Source organism: Lagopus muta, chromosome 2 (assembly GCF_023343835.1).
Source record: "Lagopus muta isolate bLagMut1 chromosome 2, bLagMut1 primary, whole genome shotgun sequence".
In the NCBI taxonomy this organism is placed as follows: Eukaryota; Metazoa; Chordata; class Aves; order Galliformes; family Phasianidae; genus Lagopus; species Lagopus muta.
This window is the reverse complement of record NC_064434.1, coordinates 52,981,422-53,001,007: the sequence shown is the minus strand read 5'-3', so window position 1 is coordinate 53,001,007 and position 19,586 is coordinate 52,981,422. Positions and strand designations below refer to the sequence as shown.

Below are 19,586 nucleotides of genomic sequence, written 5' to 3'. Positions count from 1 at the left end.
CAAGTATTACTTCAGCCATTCTACAGCAATGTAGGTGAAGGAAGACCAAAGTCGCTAATAATTTCAACAACATCTGGGGCCGAAACAGTAAAGGTCTGTAAATAACAGCACGCTTTGCAGCATTTACAAAGAGATGATGCCTCTGTTATTCTGTAAGCGTGTGTTAATGGTTCCTTTTCTTGATAATTCACAATGTGCTTACGTAGATGGAATCTGAAGAGGAGGAAACGCAAAAGAAGGTGCATAGGTTTTGTTTGGTTTTTATTTTTACTGTTAAATCTGGCTGCAGTTGCCTGATTTTTTTTTTTTATTTTTTTTTTGTTAGGACCTTTAAGTTTCTCTGTGTTTTTGTCTGAATAGTGCCTTTTCAACATATCATTTTATTTCCTGTATTTGACTGTCTTTTACCAAAGAGTGTTTTTTTGTTTTGTTTTGTTTGTTTTTTTTTATAAAACAGAAAAACTTGCTGGTACATGTTATGTTAATTTTGATTTTTTTTTTGTGTGTATGTGTGACTTAATTTCACAGAGCAATTCGTTGAGAGTAGACGGGGAAAATATTTATGTCAGACATAGCAATTTAATGTTGGAGGTTTGTATATAATACAAATGAGAAATGCTTTCTTTTCTCATGGGCTGCCAAGCTGCATGGGATGGGAGGTCACCTGCAGGCTGTTATGTACACAGTGCATGAAGTGCATGGGGAAAAACAGCTTGGAAATGTTGCATGTTATACTTCCAGTTTCTGAGTTTTTAGAAGTTTTAGAAAAGAAAAGAAAACCCTCAGCTTTAATGTTTAATGTGTATTTTTGCTGGATGTTTTCAAGGTGGCAAGTGGGAATAATAGCCCTATTTAGATATATGCAACACATTAGGCTGATTCATCAACATAAATAGGATTTTTTTTATATGTTACTACCTAAAGCATGGATTTGCTTTGTTGAGTAGTTTCCAATTTTCACCAGTTAGATCAACTTTTTTCAAAGCTGAATTAATGGAGCTAGTAAGGCACAAGTAGTGGTGTAGGGTATAGGAAAACTAATTCTGGCTTTGACAGGTATTTTTGGAGCTTTGAGAAATGTAGGTAAGTATCAGATTTTTAAAGTGAGTGCTTACAAATGCTTATGAAATTTTTGTTTTACCTTTTCATTTTTCAAATGGAAGCAATCTTGCTCCCTGAACGTTGACTCTCATTGATAATGAGCAACAACAAAGAGCTTTGAACAGCATTTTACTGTGTAGTGCTATTATTAGACACTGAAAAGGAGATTTTTATTTTATTGTAAGGGTTTCCATGTAGTCTGTAGATGTGTATTGATCTGTAGTTAAAATCAGCATCATTTAACACTGTCATTAATAACATAAGCTAGTAACTGAAGAAAATCCAGAAAATCCTACTGTTGTCTTTAACTTATTCATCCAAATGGGGCTATAATTAATTCCTTTTGTCACAAAAACTGTCTTTTTAAAAATAATTGGTTTTGTTAGTTAATAAGGTGGTATGTGGATCACAGTAACATAACTAATACTTTTTTTGGCTTTTCGCAGCTTTTGGTCACTATTTAAACTTTGCTTTTGTAACTTACTAAAGCACTGAAAGCATACACTGCGTAACTTTGCTGTGATCAAGTCTAGGAAACATGCCTTGTGTCAAGCAAAGACAGTTTTTAAAATCATGACATGAGTATTGTCACTAACTTCATTTGTGTAGTGGAATGCCCTTGGTATAATGTTTCAGTGTTTCAGTCTCTCTGAAAATAAACACGTAAGGAGAACATATTTAATACCCCCTGGTTATTTGTCCTAGATGAAAAGTGAGGCATTGGTCCTGTAAAAATATTAACCTACTGCATTACCAAAAAAGGGAAAGGTTCTTAGTGTTCAAAGTGTCTATCTGAAGAATTGGAGAATAAAGAAATAGATTTGCAGCACCGTTGATGCTGAACATACAAGTGAAAAGACATCAGAAATGTAAGAGTTTGTATTGGGTTTTGTATTTTATATTACTTGACAAGTTTTTTGATACAAATTGCTGTATCTGAGACTCAGTGATTCATAATAAAATGTAATTTGATATTGACACTGGTGCCCCCTTTGATGCTTGCCTGTGAAGATCCAGTTTAGACAAGAAGCTCTCATAGGTTTTGTGCTTATCAATATATGTACTTGGCAGTTGTATCCACAGTCAGGTTGTTAAATGTGGAGAATACTGATAATAGTCTTTAAGTCCTTACATCTGATTCTTCCAGTACATTTAAGCCTACACAATAGGCACAATGAGTAGTCCTTCTAAAGTGAATGATGCAGGTGCTAGTTGCTTGCATACTTGGCCCTGTGTTATCATGTTCACAGAAATATGTGTCTTGCATGAAGCTGGCAATCCCCAAATTTTTCCTTCTCTGCTTAGAAATTTCAGATGAGAGTAAGTAATCACTAGCAATTGTTGTTTCAAAGGGCGAGTAGTTTCTTAATATGGATGAAAATGGCTCTGTTATATAGCTGTGCACAGCATTATCTTTTCATTGCATTAAAATGTGGTAGCATTGTAGTATATTAGTCACCAAAAAATTAACTTTGTTCCATTATGGCCTTGAATTTTTAAGGCATTCCAAAGAGCAGCTCTTCAGACACAAGGCACTTTCCTTGGTTTGATTCTTTTTTATTTTTTTTTGTAACTGTTAAGTTTGCTTTTGTTGTCGTGTTTTGTCCTACTTTGTTTCACGTTGCGGGTTGCTAGGACCTGGATAAGACTCAGGACGACTTACTGAAACACCAGGCTAGCATTAGTGAGCTCAAGCGCAATTTCATGGAATCCACACCTGAACCACGCCCCAATGAGTGGGAAAAGCGGCGTATCACACCTCTGTCCCTACAGACACAAGGGGTACGTCTTGTAGACACTTGTCCGCATGCATTTCCATACAACCCCGTAGACAATGTAGTAAATGCCCTTTGTGCTTTACACTAATTTGTCTGGCTAATGTAATATTTGTTTATACTATGTACACATTAACTTTTTACTGCTTATCATTGGACGTGGCTTTAAATAATGTGTGGAATTTTGTTCCACAACAACTGGACTTAAGTCAGTAGACAAAGCTGGAAGCAATGGCAGTATTTTGTTTGTGTTAACGGCAGCTTAAACTCCACTCTGAGAGATATAAAGAGTTAATTTTTCAGTGACAGAAGTTTTTACTCCGTGTGCCTTTTGACTCTTCCTAGGCAGCCTTTGCAGAAACAGCTCTGACCTGTGTTGTTTGCAAAGAACCTTATGTGATTGGTTAATTTATGTTGTTGGCTTTTTTGATGCATATTTACTGTGGTCGTTAAAATTTATTCACCTTAGGCTCCACATGTATATAAAAATTAACTTACCTGCTTTTTCACTAAACATTCTTTCTGACTAAACATCAAATAAGCAGTTTGGAAAGTGATTTTCCAAAAATAATATCCTAATTATTTGTGGCAGAGAACCTGCCTAGTCAAATTTCTGTCTGCTCTTGAACCTCTAAATTTGAGGAGTTAATTGCTGCTGCTTTTATGGAGTAGAACAGCCAATCAGTCCTCAGAAACAATCAGTATATTCTTTGTCTTTCCCTATTATTTCTACCACTCCCCAGTGCAGGGAAATTACTCCTCTAATTTCTGAGTACTGTGCTAGAATCTCTGCATAGTGATATATGCACAGGTACAAATTTACAAAAGTCTGACACATTGAAGCTATAAATATCTGTTTGGTTAAAATAGGCATTTATGTAAAAGTATAACTTAATTTTTATGTGCTTGTGTGCATTTTTTATGTTGACTTCTTCATGTTGAAGCTAAGGCCCTTCCAAGTATTGTTCGTTTCTCTTTTGTTGTTGTTGTTGTTGTTGTTCATTTAGTATGTTCTGTTATTTTCAGATGGTTTGGTTATATGTTTATGAATAGTATGTATCTGTCTCATTGCTTGTTGATTTACACTGGTTTTACAAAATGAAAACTAAATAGAAAAAAGGAGACCACATTTTCCAAGTGAAAACGCTGCCTGGAAAGGAGAAGCAATGGACTGCAATGCCATCAATTTCTGGAACAAAACCAGAGGAAACTGATAAGGTGGCTGCCCTGAAATCTACTGCCTTTTTGCTGTATCTGCTGTGGGCTGGCTTGGGCACTTCCTTCTTTTTCTTTCCCCTCCCTCTCCCCTGCTACCACTGCTGCAAAGAGAAGTTTGAGTTTCAAACCAAGATCTGTATATATGAATGCCAGCAACATTCTGCTTAAGCACTAAGCTGAATATGAAATTGAGCGGTTCCACTGGAAAATTACTGTATTTTATGTGATTTGGATGACAGCAAAACATGTATTTCCATTCTAGGTGGAAATAATTGCTTGCTGCTTGCAGTTATTGTGTAAAGTGTTACATATCTTTTATTTTGTGTATTTACTATGTAATCATTTCTCAAATCAGTAATGCTAGAAATGCAGTCACGTTCTGAGTATCTCCATGCTTCAGTACTTTTTGTTAATCCAGGAAAAGGGAGAATTTTTTCTTTCTCCTAAGCTGATTAACATCTATGCAGTGAAAAGCGCTATATAATAAGTGGGACTGCTAGCAGTATGATAGTGATGATGGAGGTGGCAATTGAGATGTTGGCTTCTTTACGTTACTTTTGGACTGTTTTCCACCACCTAGGAAATGAGATGAAAACAGATTGTAAAGCTGTCAGTCCTATTTAAGTAACACATATAAATACCAGGATTGGGATAAAGCATATTTTCATCCCAAATTATTTGTTGATGTTAGTAGTTAGAATTCAAGCTCTTTGTTACCTCTAAATTTAAACTTCCTATGGTTAGTACACATTGCTCAGTCTTATTCCTGAAAGATACGTTTTCCTGCCTATCTTTTAGGATAGTTGGATAATAGTTCAGAATAAAACAAGGATATCACTGCTAATATTCTTCCTTTTCTTCCTTCTTTTGCAAAATAATTGCGTATAAGAAATGTTGCATTGGATATATCTCATTTGTATCCCTGTACTCACACAAATGCACAGCATCTGTGACTTAATTATAATAGAAATTGTGGTGCAGTTATATGTGTCATACACACACACACACACACACAAAAAAAAAAAAAGTATTATCATGTTATGGTTATCCAGAATCATTACTCTGGTTGTTTGTTTGGTTTTTTTTTTTAAACTTCTTTTACTTCCAAACAGCATCAGTGTATGTGTCTGTGTGCTAGAAGATTGTTTGCCAGGAAATTAGGCATCTTCAGAGACTGATGCATTGTTGTAAATACAGTAGTTGGTTCAAGAGTGCCAGTTCTATCCATACATCTGGTTACTTGTACCAAAGGCCTCCTCAGGGAGCAAGGGTTACATTGTGAAGCAAATTGTGCTAATGGAGTTTTCTTTTTAAAATATTAGAAGGCCAAAAATCGTTAACATTGTTTGCCCTTTTATCCAAGCCACTAATAAATTAACATTCATTGGATACAGTGAATAAGAGAAAGAAAGTGATGGTGAGGAATACATTGCCCTGATGAATATCAAACATTATACGAAGGTAGATGTAATCAACTTGCATTTTCTTAAAATTTTCTTGGACACCTTTGGGATATAATTCAAATCTTAGTGTAGGGAAAAAAAAAAACAGTTCTTTTTCCTTTTCTGTTCTTCTGCATGCCAAACGTACAGCACTATATGCATGGTAGCATGGTGTAACATAAGTGTTCAGATTCTGTGTTGCCAGTTCACAGTAAGCCCACTGAAACAGCAGTTATCTGCATGGCGTTTTGACTTTCCTCTGGCATGTGCTTCTGCCCTATTACCTGGCAAAGCGTGTTATGTCCACGTTAGGTATCTGGTACGCTACTGCCTTTTTATTTTTAACTGTTCATACTTGTAATGTAATATAAGAGCTTATGAAAGTAAAGCTGAACTTTGCTTTTTCAGAAGCTTGTACCCACAAGAATTTTAAAAGCTTGTTTTACCATATGGCTTTGTAGTAGTACCAAAAACAGATCAGGCTATAAGCAACTTAGGCTTTAAACCTTGTAAGCTTCTATGTACGTTTGAATAAAACAGATTTTACAGATACAGTGGGAAAGTTTTTGAAAACAGATTCTTTAGTAAATGCAAATTTACTCATTTTAAGTAATTTAAAAACAACCTTTATGAGTAAATTCTTTTTAGCTTTGTGGGAATGTATTGTTTGAAGCAAATGTATGTGGCTGCCTGAAGCTATGAAACATAGAAATTACACAGTACTCAGAATAGACTTTTAAGAGAGAAAAATCCCGATAGTAATAGTAGTACTTCAGTTAAAAACTATTTTGTTAGGAAATCCATGGAAATATTTAATGCTTTTAATTTTTACAGTGTGAAGTAAAGAGCCGAAGTATATGCTTGATGGGCACAGAGCATTAGATCGCTGCTGAGCACTGATTACGGCAACGTTCTGTCGCATTCCTCTTTCTCGCCTTCCCTGACGCACACGAGGTGTCCCCAGAGCTCGTACAGAACGCTCCGGATCAAACGCTTGTCTTGTCCTGTTTTCTCTCTTGCCGACCCTTTCCTTTGTAGGCTGCTGCCGCTTTGTCCGTCGCCGTCTAATTCTTTCCTTTCCCTTCTCTAACTCATCTAGAGCCTAGAAGAAGAGATAGCGTCCATTTTATTTAGCCAAGAGCGCTTTGGCGCCGGCCCGGACCGGCCCTTCGCTGCCGCCCGCGCGGGGCCAGCAGAGGGCGCTGCGGGGGAGCCGACCGCCGCCGCGGCCCCGCCGCCCCAGGTGCTTCCCCGCCCCGCCCTGCCCGCGGCCGCTTGCCCTGCGCCCAGACGGCCGAGAGGGGGCTGCGGCTGTGACGTGCTGCTAGAGCCGGCTGGCTGCTTTGGGTGGTGGGAGGGAATCGGTCAAAGAGCTTAGTTACATACTTGCTAGGCAACGGGAGTAATAACTGGCTGCTGTTGCAGCATCGCCAGGCGTGCTGGCCTGCACTCTGTTAAGTGCTTTTCTTGGTTAGCAGCCATAAATGTTAGGATTAAGTCACAGATGATGTGTTGGTTTTGTATTGTTGCTGCTTGAATTCGAACAGGTTTTCCAGAAATAATTAGATAAAAAGTATGTAGTACATAGTGTTTAGTGGGCTATCGGGCATATCTATCACAATTCATTTTGTTGCAAAACAAATACTAACATAGTTGCCTTAATCTCATCATTTGGGACTCAAACTAAATCCTAATGGGATCATCTTGGCAGTCACATGTTGCTATTTTGACAAGATACAAGCATGAGCAGCCTCCCTCCCAAACGTGAACAACTAATAAGATCTTACAGTAGTTTTTGTTTCTGTTCTTTTTATTATTATCTTGTATGATGATAAGCCAATACCAGAATGCATTTTTCATATATTTTCCCATGGTATTTTTTATTCCTAATTCCTGATTCAATCGAGATAAATAATTGCCTCAGTAGCATCACTGACCTGTAAATTCAAACTTTTATTTTCAGTCTTTCTTAATTAAATTGCTTTATTCTGCTTAATAATGTCCATAATACTTACCTGATTTGGAATGAAATATTGGAGTGAAGTAGAAGGAAAGGAGCATAGTTCTAAGTGAATCTCACAGTGAATACACAGTGCCTGTTCTGTATCATGCATATGTATTATTAAAGCTAGCTTGAGGAATGTTATGCTGTTTAAAAGGGTTATGCATTGATTTTTGTTCTCTGATTGCTTTTCGTTTCACAGAAACATGCTTCCAGAGCAGAAGGACCTTGCACTGAAGTCAGCAATGCTGATAAGGTTCTACTGATTTTTCCATAGTTAAACTTGACTCTAACTCTTCCAGTCCATCTTCATTCTTTCTTTTCAGTTAACCATCACAACCATCTTTTGTCTTCTACATGACATGAACCAACCATCAACTAATTTTGTTTCCATCATTTTAATTTATTCATATAATCTACTTTTGTTTTTCCTCATCCATGTTTTTGTGCAGAGTTCACATGAGACTCTGGACATAGTGGAGGAGAAGAAGCAGGCAGAGGTTGGGATAGAAGAAACACTAGTCATAGACGAAACCAACAAAGGGAAAATACAAGTTGCCACTGATGCTGGGGAAACATGTAAGGTGGAGCACTTGACAAAAAAGGACTCTTCTTCTTTGCCATCAGATAGTAGTAGCAGCAGCAGTAGTAGTGAGAGTGAGGATGAAGAGGTGGGAGAATACCAGCCACATCACAGGGCTGTTGAGGAAGTCATCAGAGAAGAACAGGAAGAAGAGGAAGATGTGAAAAGGAAAGAACATGAAGAAAAAACACAGCACATGGAAGCCACACCAGAAGTCAGTCAGCTAACTGTACCAGCTGAGCACACACAAGAAGTTGCAGCTGAAGATCTGGTTCAGGAAAATGCAACTACAATATCTGCAGAGGAGAAGAATTTGTCAGAGGAAATTAAGCAAGACCTAGGTGAAGAAAAGGAGGAGGAACAGCTCAAACTCAATGGAGATGTGTCTCATGTTGACATTGATGTTTCATCACAAATAATTTGTTGTTCTGAGGTAAATGGTAGAACAGTTTGACAACTAGATTAAGCAGAGAGGTTTCTTTGGGTGAAAATGTACCTGCCTTTCTTCTTCTCCTATTCTTCCAGCTGTTACGGCATCCAACAAGATTTAGATCATTTGGAAGGGGAAACCACTGATGAGCAGTGAATTTCTGTCTCTTTCAGTTATGGTTTCTGGCTGTTTGCTGCAACTGGTTGAGAATCACCAGTAAAGCAAGCCTTCCGAAGACTGCCATCTCCTTTTTATACCCCCTTATTTTATATATGTATACATAATGTTATTTATTATTTGTGTCTCTTATGTTTTAAGTCTTGTCTTGTCTATTTGTCAATTGTTTTTGACACGTCCATGACACACAGTTGTAATTGGAAAATTATTGGTAATTGGAATTAGAAAACATCCATCCCAAATTTTAGTTTCTTCTTTTCCCTCATTATTCACTGCTTTTCTTACTTTTTATTCTTTTTAAAGATGTGTTATGAAATTACAGACTTGAGTTAGTATTTCTTTCAGTGTGTATATATGTTTGCTATTACACTATTTAGGGAAGCATAGGTCAGTTCCAGTCAGAGTCACTCGATTTTAGCCAAACAAGGTTGGAAGGGTACTTTATTGGGTCATCTTTGGGGGGGGGAAAAAAAAAAAAAAAAAAGGAAAAAACAAGTGGAAAAAACACAAGTGTGGCTATGCACGTCTTTATAACGTGAGCACGATCTTTTACTGAGGTTTTCAAAAATTGGGAGTTATTTTTTTCTTGCTTGTGTTACATCAGTGGCTCCTTCTCCCCACGCACACTTAAACGACTTTTTATGTTCTTGTCTTGTAAATACGTAGTCTCAGGTGTTCTGACTAATGACCTGAAAAAAATAGTTTATAATCCCTTAAAATCCAAGAGTCCAAGTTGTTTTTCTGTTCCAGTAGTGCATATTCAGAAACTAAACTTTTACATTATTACTGGAATTTCTTGTCCTCATTTGCAATTGGGCTAAGTGAAGATATATTTTTCCAGTATTAATTTTGAAGTGAAGCATATCCACCTGAGGTAGCTATCAGTTTCTTATTTGATGGAACCTTTACAAAAACAGATTTTTTTTTCCTACTGATGCTTCTTTACACATTTTAAATACCTTTCAGCTGCGTTTTATCAATTACCTTCTGTGATATTTACCATTGGCTGAAACATGGAATATTGGCAAAGCTTATTAGGAGATAGGTATTTCCTGTCATGTATGTGCATTTATTATATCATTTCACTTTGATTATTGCATGCTTTACAAATGAGAAGAGAGACAAATACTTATCTTAATCTTAAGCTTCTTATGTATTTTTTATTTTACTTTCTTGCACTGTTTTACAAACTTACTTCTTATGTCTTTTGAGTTGATTGCTTATTTCTTGCACCATAGCCTCCAGTAGTGAAAACAGAGATGGTAACCATTTCAGATGCCACACAGAGAACTGAAATCTCCACAAAAGAAGTTCCAATTGTTCAAACAGAAACTAAAACCATCACATACGAATCCCCACAGGTACAATGGCAGGGTGATTTGTTACACTGTTTGAAAGCTAAGTTTTGTTCCAGTAATTTGTAGCTCAAAATAAATCATATCAAAGATATGTGCTTTTCAAAAAAACTGTACTTTCTCTTGCAACTAAGATTATAGTTTGGCTATGAGAACTTAAGTGAAATGTGTGTAAATAAAACAATATTTCTACTAAAGTTCTGGAAGTATTTTTTGTTGATAGAAGAATTTCATTGTCTGCAAAGGTATAACTCATTTAGTTTTGAAAACTTGGTTAAAATAGTAACATTGCTTCTGAAAAAAGCACTTAACTTTGCTCATAAAGTTTACACTATAATAAAACTTAACAGTCTGCACAGACTGTAAACTTGGTGGCTTTGGTTTAAAGTTTGGTGTTAAATTTTCAAATTGAACTAAAGAATAAATGTATGTTTAGTAATTAAAAAAAAATCTCTGAAAACAAAGCTTTTAAATGTTAAAAATGTCATTTCTCTCTTTACAGTTTGATAGCAGTGCTGGTGGCAGTGCTGGTGTGCTGCTGAGTGCACAGACAATTACATCAGAGTCAATTTCTACTACCACAACTACACACATCACAAAGGTAAAACAGATGATCTCTCTTAACTTAAACAAAAATCTAAGTCTTAAATGAAGTCTCTTTTAGCTTAATATATGCTAAACTATCAAAGAAAACTGACTTGTGATAGATTAGATTCATTCCAGGCACATGTGGGAGTTGTTTTTTTTCTATACTCTGATTTTGAACAGAAGAGCCTTAATAAATAAACAGGAATATCTGGGAACGGGATGGAGAAAATTAGAAAATGTGGTATTTAATTATTTAATTATTTTTAGCATTTCATGTTGATCTTATTTCTGCATTTGGTCAGGAAAACACCAGTAAGTTCATCTCTTCTGTCACATGGTGCTGTCTTATAGAATCTTTGTTAACATCATCTATTTGTCTCAGGTCTGCAGAAACCTTGCTCGTGGTATGTCTTGTAACAGTGTGCTGAAACAATGTTTCCTTAGCCTCTGTGTTCACTCTCCTTTGTGTACTGCTAGGTTTAGAGCATACCACTACTATACCACACCACTACTCTTCTTTGCAGGCAGATTTTGGTGTTGAATTATGTGTTCTGAATTCCATGCTTGGAAAGGAAAACTAAATGTTAACAGGACGTGACATCTATTTTGGTCTCCTATACTGTTTCGTGTAAGGCAGAACTACGGAAGTGTCATTTTTATTCATCATTTATGTAAATACCTAATTTTGGGTGTTCCCTCAGCAATGTGAAATAACATTGAAAACTTGTTGTCAGAATAGTGCAGAAACTACATATCGTGTTTGAATTTAATGTGGGATTATTTAGAGAATGAGAAGCTCATTGCTGGATAGATTGAAATCAAAGGAAAGACTCCTGGAATTCTTCTTATTGCCAGATTTGTATAATGGAAAAGCCCAGAATTCTTATTTGTCTGCATATTGAGATCTATTCAGACCTGGACTCCAATAACAAAAGGAATTCTCCATTCCTTGTTTTTTAATCAAGCTTTTTTTTTTTTTTTTTTTTTTAGCAGTGGCTAGCATGTAACGAACTGCATAACTGAAAAAGGAAAGGATGACTTAGTACCACAAATACTTACAGTTAACTGCAGCCTAGTGACACAAAAATGTACAATAAAGTAATGCTTGTGGCTGTAAGAACTAATTACACTAAGGTGCTTTCTTGTTTTTTGTGCCATCTGTAGATGGTTAAAGGTGGTGTATCGGAAACGAGAATTGAGAAACGAATTGTCATTACTGGAGATGCAGATATTGACCATGATGAGGTGAGTCTCTAAACTATTAATGCTTAGTGTGTTACTAGTATTTCGGTGAGATCTAGGAAGTGTTTCAAAAAAACAAAATGGGAGAATGGTAGAGAAGCTGAATATGAAGATGTAAAAAGATCCCAAGATTGTTGATTGCAGCAAACTTGTTAGGCTCTGGTGTTAACTGAATAGAGTATGACTGAGAGATATAATGCAAAGTCACAAATGCTTTTAGGTTATGTGAGTAGATTTCATACTATTTTTAAAGGGATTGTTTATTTTAGAAAAGACTCAATTTGTTTAGTGCTGCTTTTGCCATTTGGGAGGAAACGCATGACTAAAATCTATTTTGATACATTAATCTAGATAGATAGGAGTCTCTGCTGCTTTATGTCAGCAACATCTGAATGTGGAATTAATCTCAACTAAAAGCTTTGAAATATATTAAAGCATAAAATCTTGAATGTGTAAAATAGTTTTTTGCTTCTATTTATAGAATTCTGTACAACAAAAAATACTGTTGATTTGCGGAAGTCTTATGTAGGTGCTTTTGATCTCTATTAGCACCAAAGACAAATGTTTTTACCATTGTAAAACATTTGTTTTACAATGTCTTGGAAATAAAGGTTAAAATTACTTCTATCTGCCCAATTGAGAAGATTGACTTTAAGAAGTACACCAAAATATTTGAGAAAGAACTGTGATTATCTATTCTTTGTAGAGACAATTGCACTTTTTTATCTAAGAAACTGCAATGAAAAAGTCAATCAACAGTCACTGCATAATACAAATGAAAAAACTTACCTTATACATAAAGTTGCAGTGAATCCAATTCTAACTTTATGAAAGCTGCACAGTTCAACAGAATTTAATTTAACTTCTTAGTATAATATAGTGAGAGCTTTCAGGGAATTTAATTTCCGATTTTGATCTGCTGCTAGAAAGTGGCTCTTGACAAGTTCAAGCTCTTCTTGAAATTTGTAATTAAATTATAGGGTTGTTCAGCATTAGGCGTTGCTCTTGTCTGCCTTGCACAGTGCTCTTGGGACATCTCAAAAGGTCACACAATACCTTTAGTATAGTAGGCAGTGCTTTTAGTAAAACCATTCTCCAAGCCGTCCTTTGTTTTGAGATAAGTAGGTAATGGAGCAAAATAAATGAAACTATTGTTTATATATATTTAATCACTGGAATGTAAAGCAATGAGCAGCTCTGAACAAATTTAAGAAACCTCTATTGCAATTTCCTCAGTAGATACAGAGCTCTTGAATCACAAAGTGTTTTGTCTTCTTGCCCCCAACATTACTAAAACAGAACTCAGCAGTCCCTTCCTTTTAAATCATTGTTTGTAGTGCAGAGGTTACATTTGGTATGTTGTAAAATACAAACCAGTTACAAATCTATAAGATTATCGCATGAGCAAACATTGGCAATCATACGCACTGCATGCACTGTTCCTTTATTAGAACCAACCTCATTTTGTCTTTATTTGCCCAATGTGTTGCAAAAGTTCTAAAACTTCTTATATAAAGTGCTCTGTCTTCTGGATTAAGATGGAAACATGACAGCGAGAACCTTATGGTTATGTGCTACTTGCTGTAAATTTCGAAGCCTTACATTAGTGTATTTTGTAGTTGTTGTTTTCTGTTTCTTTTGGTTTTTGTTTTTGTTTTCCCCCGAGCCCTCTCATGTTTAGGAATTTTAGATTTCTGAATAATTATTCCTGAAATTGCTGATGCTGCACTCCTAGTCTCAGGTCCCTTGAGAGCTGCGTTCTGTTCTCTGGTCCCTGAAGGCCTTCTTTAATGCTTCTTCCTGCTGTTAAGTTATGTATTTTGAATGTGTTGGCAGGCTCTGGCACAGGCAATCAAAGAAGCCAAAGAACAGCACCCTGACATGTCTGTCACAAGAGTAGTGGTGCACAAAGAAACTGAACTTGCTGAGGAAGATGAAGACTAAAATGTAAAATGCCCTCAGGCAAATATTTCAGGTAAACTTATAATAAACTCATGCTGCAATTTCTATCTGTATTTTCTATTACATTGTCTAATAAGTTGGCTTGAAAAATGATACAGTATTTGCTATATATTATGAAATGCTGAATTTAAATGGCGTTAGTAGAAGACAGTTAATGTAAGTTTTATTTTAAAGTCTAATCTGACATTAAATTCACGTCTCCCTGAAAGTGTCTCCCTGGTTTCTCATAATGCTCTTGTAGTATTTCCTATGATGTTTGCTCAAGATGTGGTTTTCACATTAAGGGGAGTTTGGTCTACGTCTGCAAAGCACAAAGATGAAGTGATGACTTCCTGTTTATGCTACAGTGGAAACGTACAATTGCAGTCCTTGCTTTACCTTTTGCTTAGTTAGTAGGAAGACTGCAGTTATCAGTAGAGAGAGGGCCTGCTCTGGCACTTCAGTCAGTTTATTCTCCATCTTAACCACACTGAAATATTTGCCTTCTGTTATTTTCTCAGATGAGAAGGTAGGTGCTTTGATAGTTGAAGTTTTTAAGCCCTTTTGTCAGTTGAAAGAGAAATTTGAAGAGGTGCCGATTCGGTAGGCTCTCATTTCAGCTGGAAAACTATTGTACATTCTTTAGTTTTAGAACTGTTTAATTTGGGTTTGGACTTTTTTTTTCTGTTGGAAAAGGTCAAAACATATCCCATTCTTACTGAAATTCAAATATCTATTATATTTGTAGTCATTCACTGATTTAAAACTAAAAGCTAAGTTTAAACAAGAAAACTGATTTTTTTTTTTTTTTGTTATAGATGACCTACTTACCACCAATTTCCTAGTGTAAGCTTTTCATGTAAGGATAGTCTAACGTATCTTCAGATGAATTAAAACATCTTAGTTAAGACTGCTGGTTTTCACTGTATCTAAGTATGAATGAAAATAAATAGAAGGTAGTTTTTCTTTACTGATGAATGTGATGCTCGTCATATACCAATAACTGTGCTTTCGTTGGATGTTCTATAAATTTTATTATACTGAAATATTTATTTTAGAAAAATAAATGCAATATGAGGTGCTATCTTAATTTTTTTCCACTTGAGCAATGTTATCGAGATCTGGATAGACCAGTCACCCTGAGCTATTTCCAAAAATCTATGACAGTCAAATAAACCATAATGGCCAGGGTTAAAACTGTAGTAGTTTTCCTTACAGAAAATTTGCTTTGGTAATCAGCAGAATTCACAGTGCAAATTTCATAGATGCAAAAAGAATCAATATTTTGGTCACTAATAATAAAGTGGTAGAAATAAAATAAAAAAAATGCTGCACTTGAAGTATTTAATAGAAAGATCACAATAAGCAACTGAATAAAATCTGCTGTTTATCTGGTAAAAAACAAACGCTGTGCAGCTCAGTATCAGCTTTGCATTATAAAGCTTCAAGTTTCTTCAGCTTTGTCACACTGATGGATATCATGAGAACTGAAGCTTCAGTGTTTTTGAACTTGATAGGTTGCGTTTGCTGTAGAGTCAACTTCAAAGAGAAGATACTGTTTGGAAGGAGTAAATCACAATGAGAGAGATTTAAAAATAAGCAAATATTAAACAGCACTATCTTAATCCTTTATTTTGTGGGAGAACTCTGAATTTTTACTGATTAATCTCCATGTTTAGCTAGCAGAGCAGAAGGGTTGCTGGCTGTTCTCAGGTGGGGAAACTCTGTTAATGTAGAGAGAGAGAGACGGTAGAAGAAATTTGTCTTGTATTTTTCCAGTAGTTAAAGTTGTTTTTGATTCTTATTACCTTGGTAATTTATACAGTGGTTGTGTCCTCCAGAAGAGAGCTTCAGGTTTTGCACATGCATGCAGACCCTTAGTATTGAATGAGAGAGTTCCAGTTGCCTTTTCTGGCCTCCTACAGATTGTACTCAAATGTTGTGGGTTTTTTTTGTGATGAGAGTTCATAAATTCCTTTTGACTGATTCTTCTTTAAGCTCTCTGAGAATCTGGAGGCTTTATGTCAGAGTGGAGCAAGTTTGAGCTGCTCTCTTTAAAATATCTTCAGTATTGGTTAGGTTAATGTGTATTTGAAAAAGGAGTGAATAATTTTTGCTTGTAACTTATGCAAACCAAAACCAGTATAGGTCAGATTTGGAAGTGCTAGGTGAATGTTCTGTCACTCAACGTTATTGTTAAAAGCTGGAAATAACAAAACATTGTCTTTTGGTGGATATAGAAGAGTTCTGACCTTTCTTGGAATATCTTCAGAAGTTGCAGTGCTCTCAGACAATTCCAGCTGTCAGTAATTTAAAACACACACTGCTGTTCCTCCAAACATTTGTCTTCTTTTGCTATGTATAATAAAGATGATTCAGGCCAGAAAGGAATGGACTTGAACGGCCACAAATCTAGTGCATGTGTGGTGGGATTTGGGGTTTCTGGGGAATAGTGGAGAGGAGTATGTTGTTTTGTTGAGATATTTTGTATGCTTGGGAACAAATGACAAAATGAGGAACTGTACAGGAAAGTTAGTTTCACTAACTTTTCTTGGTGTTCCACCTTGTAGCTTTATTGCTTAGTGACACTGGAAACAACGAGCATGTATGCTCCAGCTTTCTTTTGAAAACACAAGAGACATGGAGCTGCACTAACTGTGAGATAGTAATATTATAGAAGTGTTACACGTGACCCAGAAAGGCTTGGAAAAATCCACACTGTTTTTGAGAGCTGTTAGTTTGCAGTAAGGAAAATGTCTGTGTTCTAGGTAACTTCTCTACCCCCTTGGTACAGGGCGGCGCTGAACCCACACACTAAAACCATCCTTCTCCTATTTTCAGTATTTGCATAGAAGGATCTAAGAAAAATGCACTGAGAGCAGAACAAATCATTTTGATTTGTAAGAGTTTGTTATTACAGTACGTACTGTAATCACAATACTTCTATTCAGCATGAATTTAAGGATCTTGGGAGTGGGGAATGCTGCTTTTGCTATGTCTATGCAGAATGTGCCAAATTTTTCACACTATCTCAATCCACAAAATTGCCTTCCAGATCAGTGTTCAACATAATCTGTCCCATGTAAGTAATCGTAGCATCTCTTTTGAAGGGACTATATCATGGAAGGAAGAAATAGTCTTCACAGATTTGCACTATATTTCTGCATTAGTGACCAACTGCAAACTTGGCTGTGTTCTTTAATCAAATATTCTACTACTTGGTAAAAGTTTTATTGATGACAAAAACTCAAAGAATTGTTTATATGTCCGGAGGGTGTGCTTTACTTCTTTGAGAAATATATACCTTGTACAAGGGTGTTTGAAATATTATCAGAGTGTCAGGTGTTTTTCTCCAAGTTTACCAATTGCTTTACAGTTTTTGGATCTGGGAGTAAAAAAGGACTAGTCTGAAGACATTTCAGCACATTTCTCTTGTATTTCAGACATTGTGATTGATTGATGCCTTTCAGTTAAACGTTCAGGAAAACTTCAGTTGCCCAGACACAAGCACATGAAATGCTGTAAATGTGTCTGCAGCACAGACTGGCAGAAGACTTATGCCTTTCTTCACCAAGTGAAGGCCAGATGTGAAAATACATTTAGACAGCTGTATTTAGGCAATTGAATCACACCATGAATCCACATTATTTTTTTTAGTTTTGCCCTGACTACAACTATTGAAGTGTTTGGTTTTTTTTATGTAGGCTTGTTTTCTCTAATGAAAGTGAAACATTGTACTCTTAAGGATTATTAATTGAGCAAATATCTTCATTTCTCTTTATATTAGATTTTGGATTAAAATTTTAAATAGGTACAATAGGTAACTGTTGAAACACCATGAAAATTCTGAGGAGGAAGAAATATATTAATGCAAAAAAACATTGACAGAAACTGAATTGCTGCCCACCTTAGGGCCAAAGGAGACTTCAGTTCATGTAGCACTCTTTTTTTGTGAAATAACCCTCCCCCAAAATAACTTTTACGTGAAAAATGACTTATTGAATCTGATGCTGTGTAAGTGTCCCATCGTCTGCTATGCGTGCTTATGTAATCTTCCCCCTCCTTTTTCTTCCAGAAACAAAAATTATGCTGGCCATGATCATAACTTTGAAGAACTGTGATCATCACTGCTCAACTGAATACACCAAGCCTACCAACGATGACCAGAATTTTAAGAATGAGTTGCCAATACCAAACTCAATTTTAACATCTTTGGCCTATAATCCCTTACAAGCTTTCTTGTTTATTTTTTTATAACCACTTCTTAACAAGCTTAGTTTTTTTAATGACACTGTAGAGGGTATTTCACAAATATTTGCATTTCTGAAGCTGATTCTTGAATATGAAAGTGAACAAAAAAAGAGTCTGGAAAGTACTGTTCACTGGAGCAGATGGTAACTGTGCAGAAAAGGGGTTCTTAACTAATTTAGATGTAGGTTTTTCCCAAATATTTCAATGAAATCTCTTTCTGAAGTAATTTACAGATTTTTTTTATTTTTTTTTTTTCCAGATTATTCAGGTAAATATATGGTCTCACATAACAAAGCTTTTTTAATAAAAATACAACCTTTACTAAAATTTGAAAATATATATTTCTTTGGATAAATTTTGTACTGGCATCTCCTGTAACTCCTTCTGTTCCAAGATTCTCCTCTCTGTGGGGCAGAGATGGTGTGGCAGTCTGTAGAGGAGAAAGAGTTACAAAGAAATTTCTTTTGACTCAGCACTGTGTTCTCTTTGCACTTTGGTGCCAATGCTCAACTTCTTGTAGACGTTTTGCTGTCTGCAACATTCCAGATAGGGAGAGAAAGAATATCAAAATATCTTCTTCCAACAAGAGATCTAGGCAGCTTAAAACCTTAGTGCTTTTTTTTTCTTACTGTGTCCAAACTTCAACACTTCCATTATTTGAATACATGTGTAGAATGCTTGCTTTCTATTAAATCTCACTGCCTACATGTTAGAACTGACATTTGTTATTGAGAAGGTATATGTTTCAGATACTTTGTCTAATGGTTAACACAGGTTTTTAAGGACACTGAGTAAAAGTATGAGGTGGATTCCATTCATAAAGTAGTAAGACAGAACCATCATTTGAGACTGCCATTGAAAAAACCTGTTAATTATTTTGGATTTCATTTTTATTTAGTTCTTGGGGAGGGGGGGGAGGAGGTTGTTTGTTTTTTGGAGTTGTTTATGTTTTGTCTTTGTTTTGCTGTTTGACTCTGTGTATAGTTAAAATGCCAAATTAGATTTATAGCAGCTTGAAGTTGTATTAAGTGATATTTTTGCTTTCTGTAATTCTGTTATAAAATAAAGTTGTTTATTCTCTGTATGACTACTGGCACTCCAGCATACATTTGGTAAATATTTAACATGAACACATCAATTTTGAAATAACATTCTAGAAGCCAAAGAACCTTAAGTATTAGGGGCTAGTACAGATAGTTTCCAGGCTTAATTGAAGGTTAGCACATTTATTGTCTTCTATTAATCTATCAGTGTGTTTCTTTAAGTGTTTTCCAATTAGCATCTCAGTCTGTAATTTGTAGCAGTCTTAAAAACTCCAGAAAAATAAGAGATTTGGACAGCACTACTCAAGAGGAAATGCCCCAGTTTATGAGCTGTTCTACTGAGTTAACTGAGTAAGGATGTACTGTGATTTTAAAATAACAAAACAAATCATAAAAACTCTCAGTAATATTTTTTTCTCACTTTCTGAGTGATGTATT

At 35.7% G+C, this 19,586-nt stretch overlaps 1 protein-coding gene across 14 annotated transcripts in view; it reads left to right on the top strand.

Moving 5' to 3' along the window:
* Window positions 1–19,192, top strand: part of EPB41L2 (erythrocyte membrane protein band 4.1 like 2) — a 104,253-nt gene extending 85,061 nt beyond the window's left edge. For 4 of the 14 annotated variants that reach the window (XM_048936597.1, XM_048936598.1, XM_048936599.1 and 1 more), the window contains 11 exons: window positions 529–591; window positions 2,737–2,883; window positions 3,990–4,094; window positions 6,636–6,779; window positions 7,741–7,794; window positions 7,991–8,554; window positions 9,967–10,089; window positions 10,586–10,684; window positions 11,836–11,916; window positions 13,750–13,888; window positions 17,930–19,192. In XM_048936597.1, coding sequence (XP_048792554.1) covers window positions 529–591; window positions 2,737–2,883; window positions 3,990–4,094; window positions 6,636–6,779; window positions 7,741–7,794; window positions 7,991–8,554; window positions 9,967–10,089; window positions 10,586–10,684; window positions 11,836–11,916; window positions 13,750–13,857 — 1,488 coding nt within the window. In that variant the 3' untranslated portion in view covers window positions 13,858–13,888; window positions 17,930–19,192. The remainder of the gene's footprint in view (window positions 1–528; window positions 592–2,736; window positions 2,884–3,989; window positions 4,095–6,635; window positions 6,780–7,740; window positions 7,795–7,990; window positions 8,555–9,966; window positions 10,090–10,585; window positions 10,685–11,835; window positions 11,917–13,749; window positions 13,889–17,929) is intronic. The other 10 variants (XM_048936601.1, XM_048936602.1, XM_048936608.1 and 7 more) reach the window with 10 other exon arrangements.
* The last annotated feature ends 394 nt before the right edge of the window (window positions 19,193–19,586 follow it).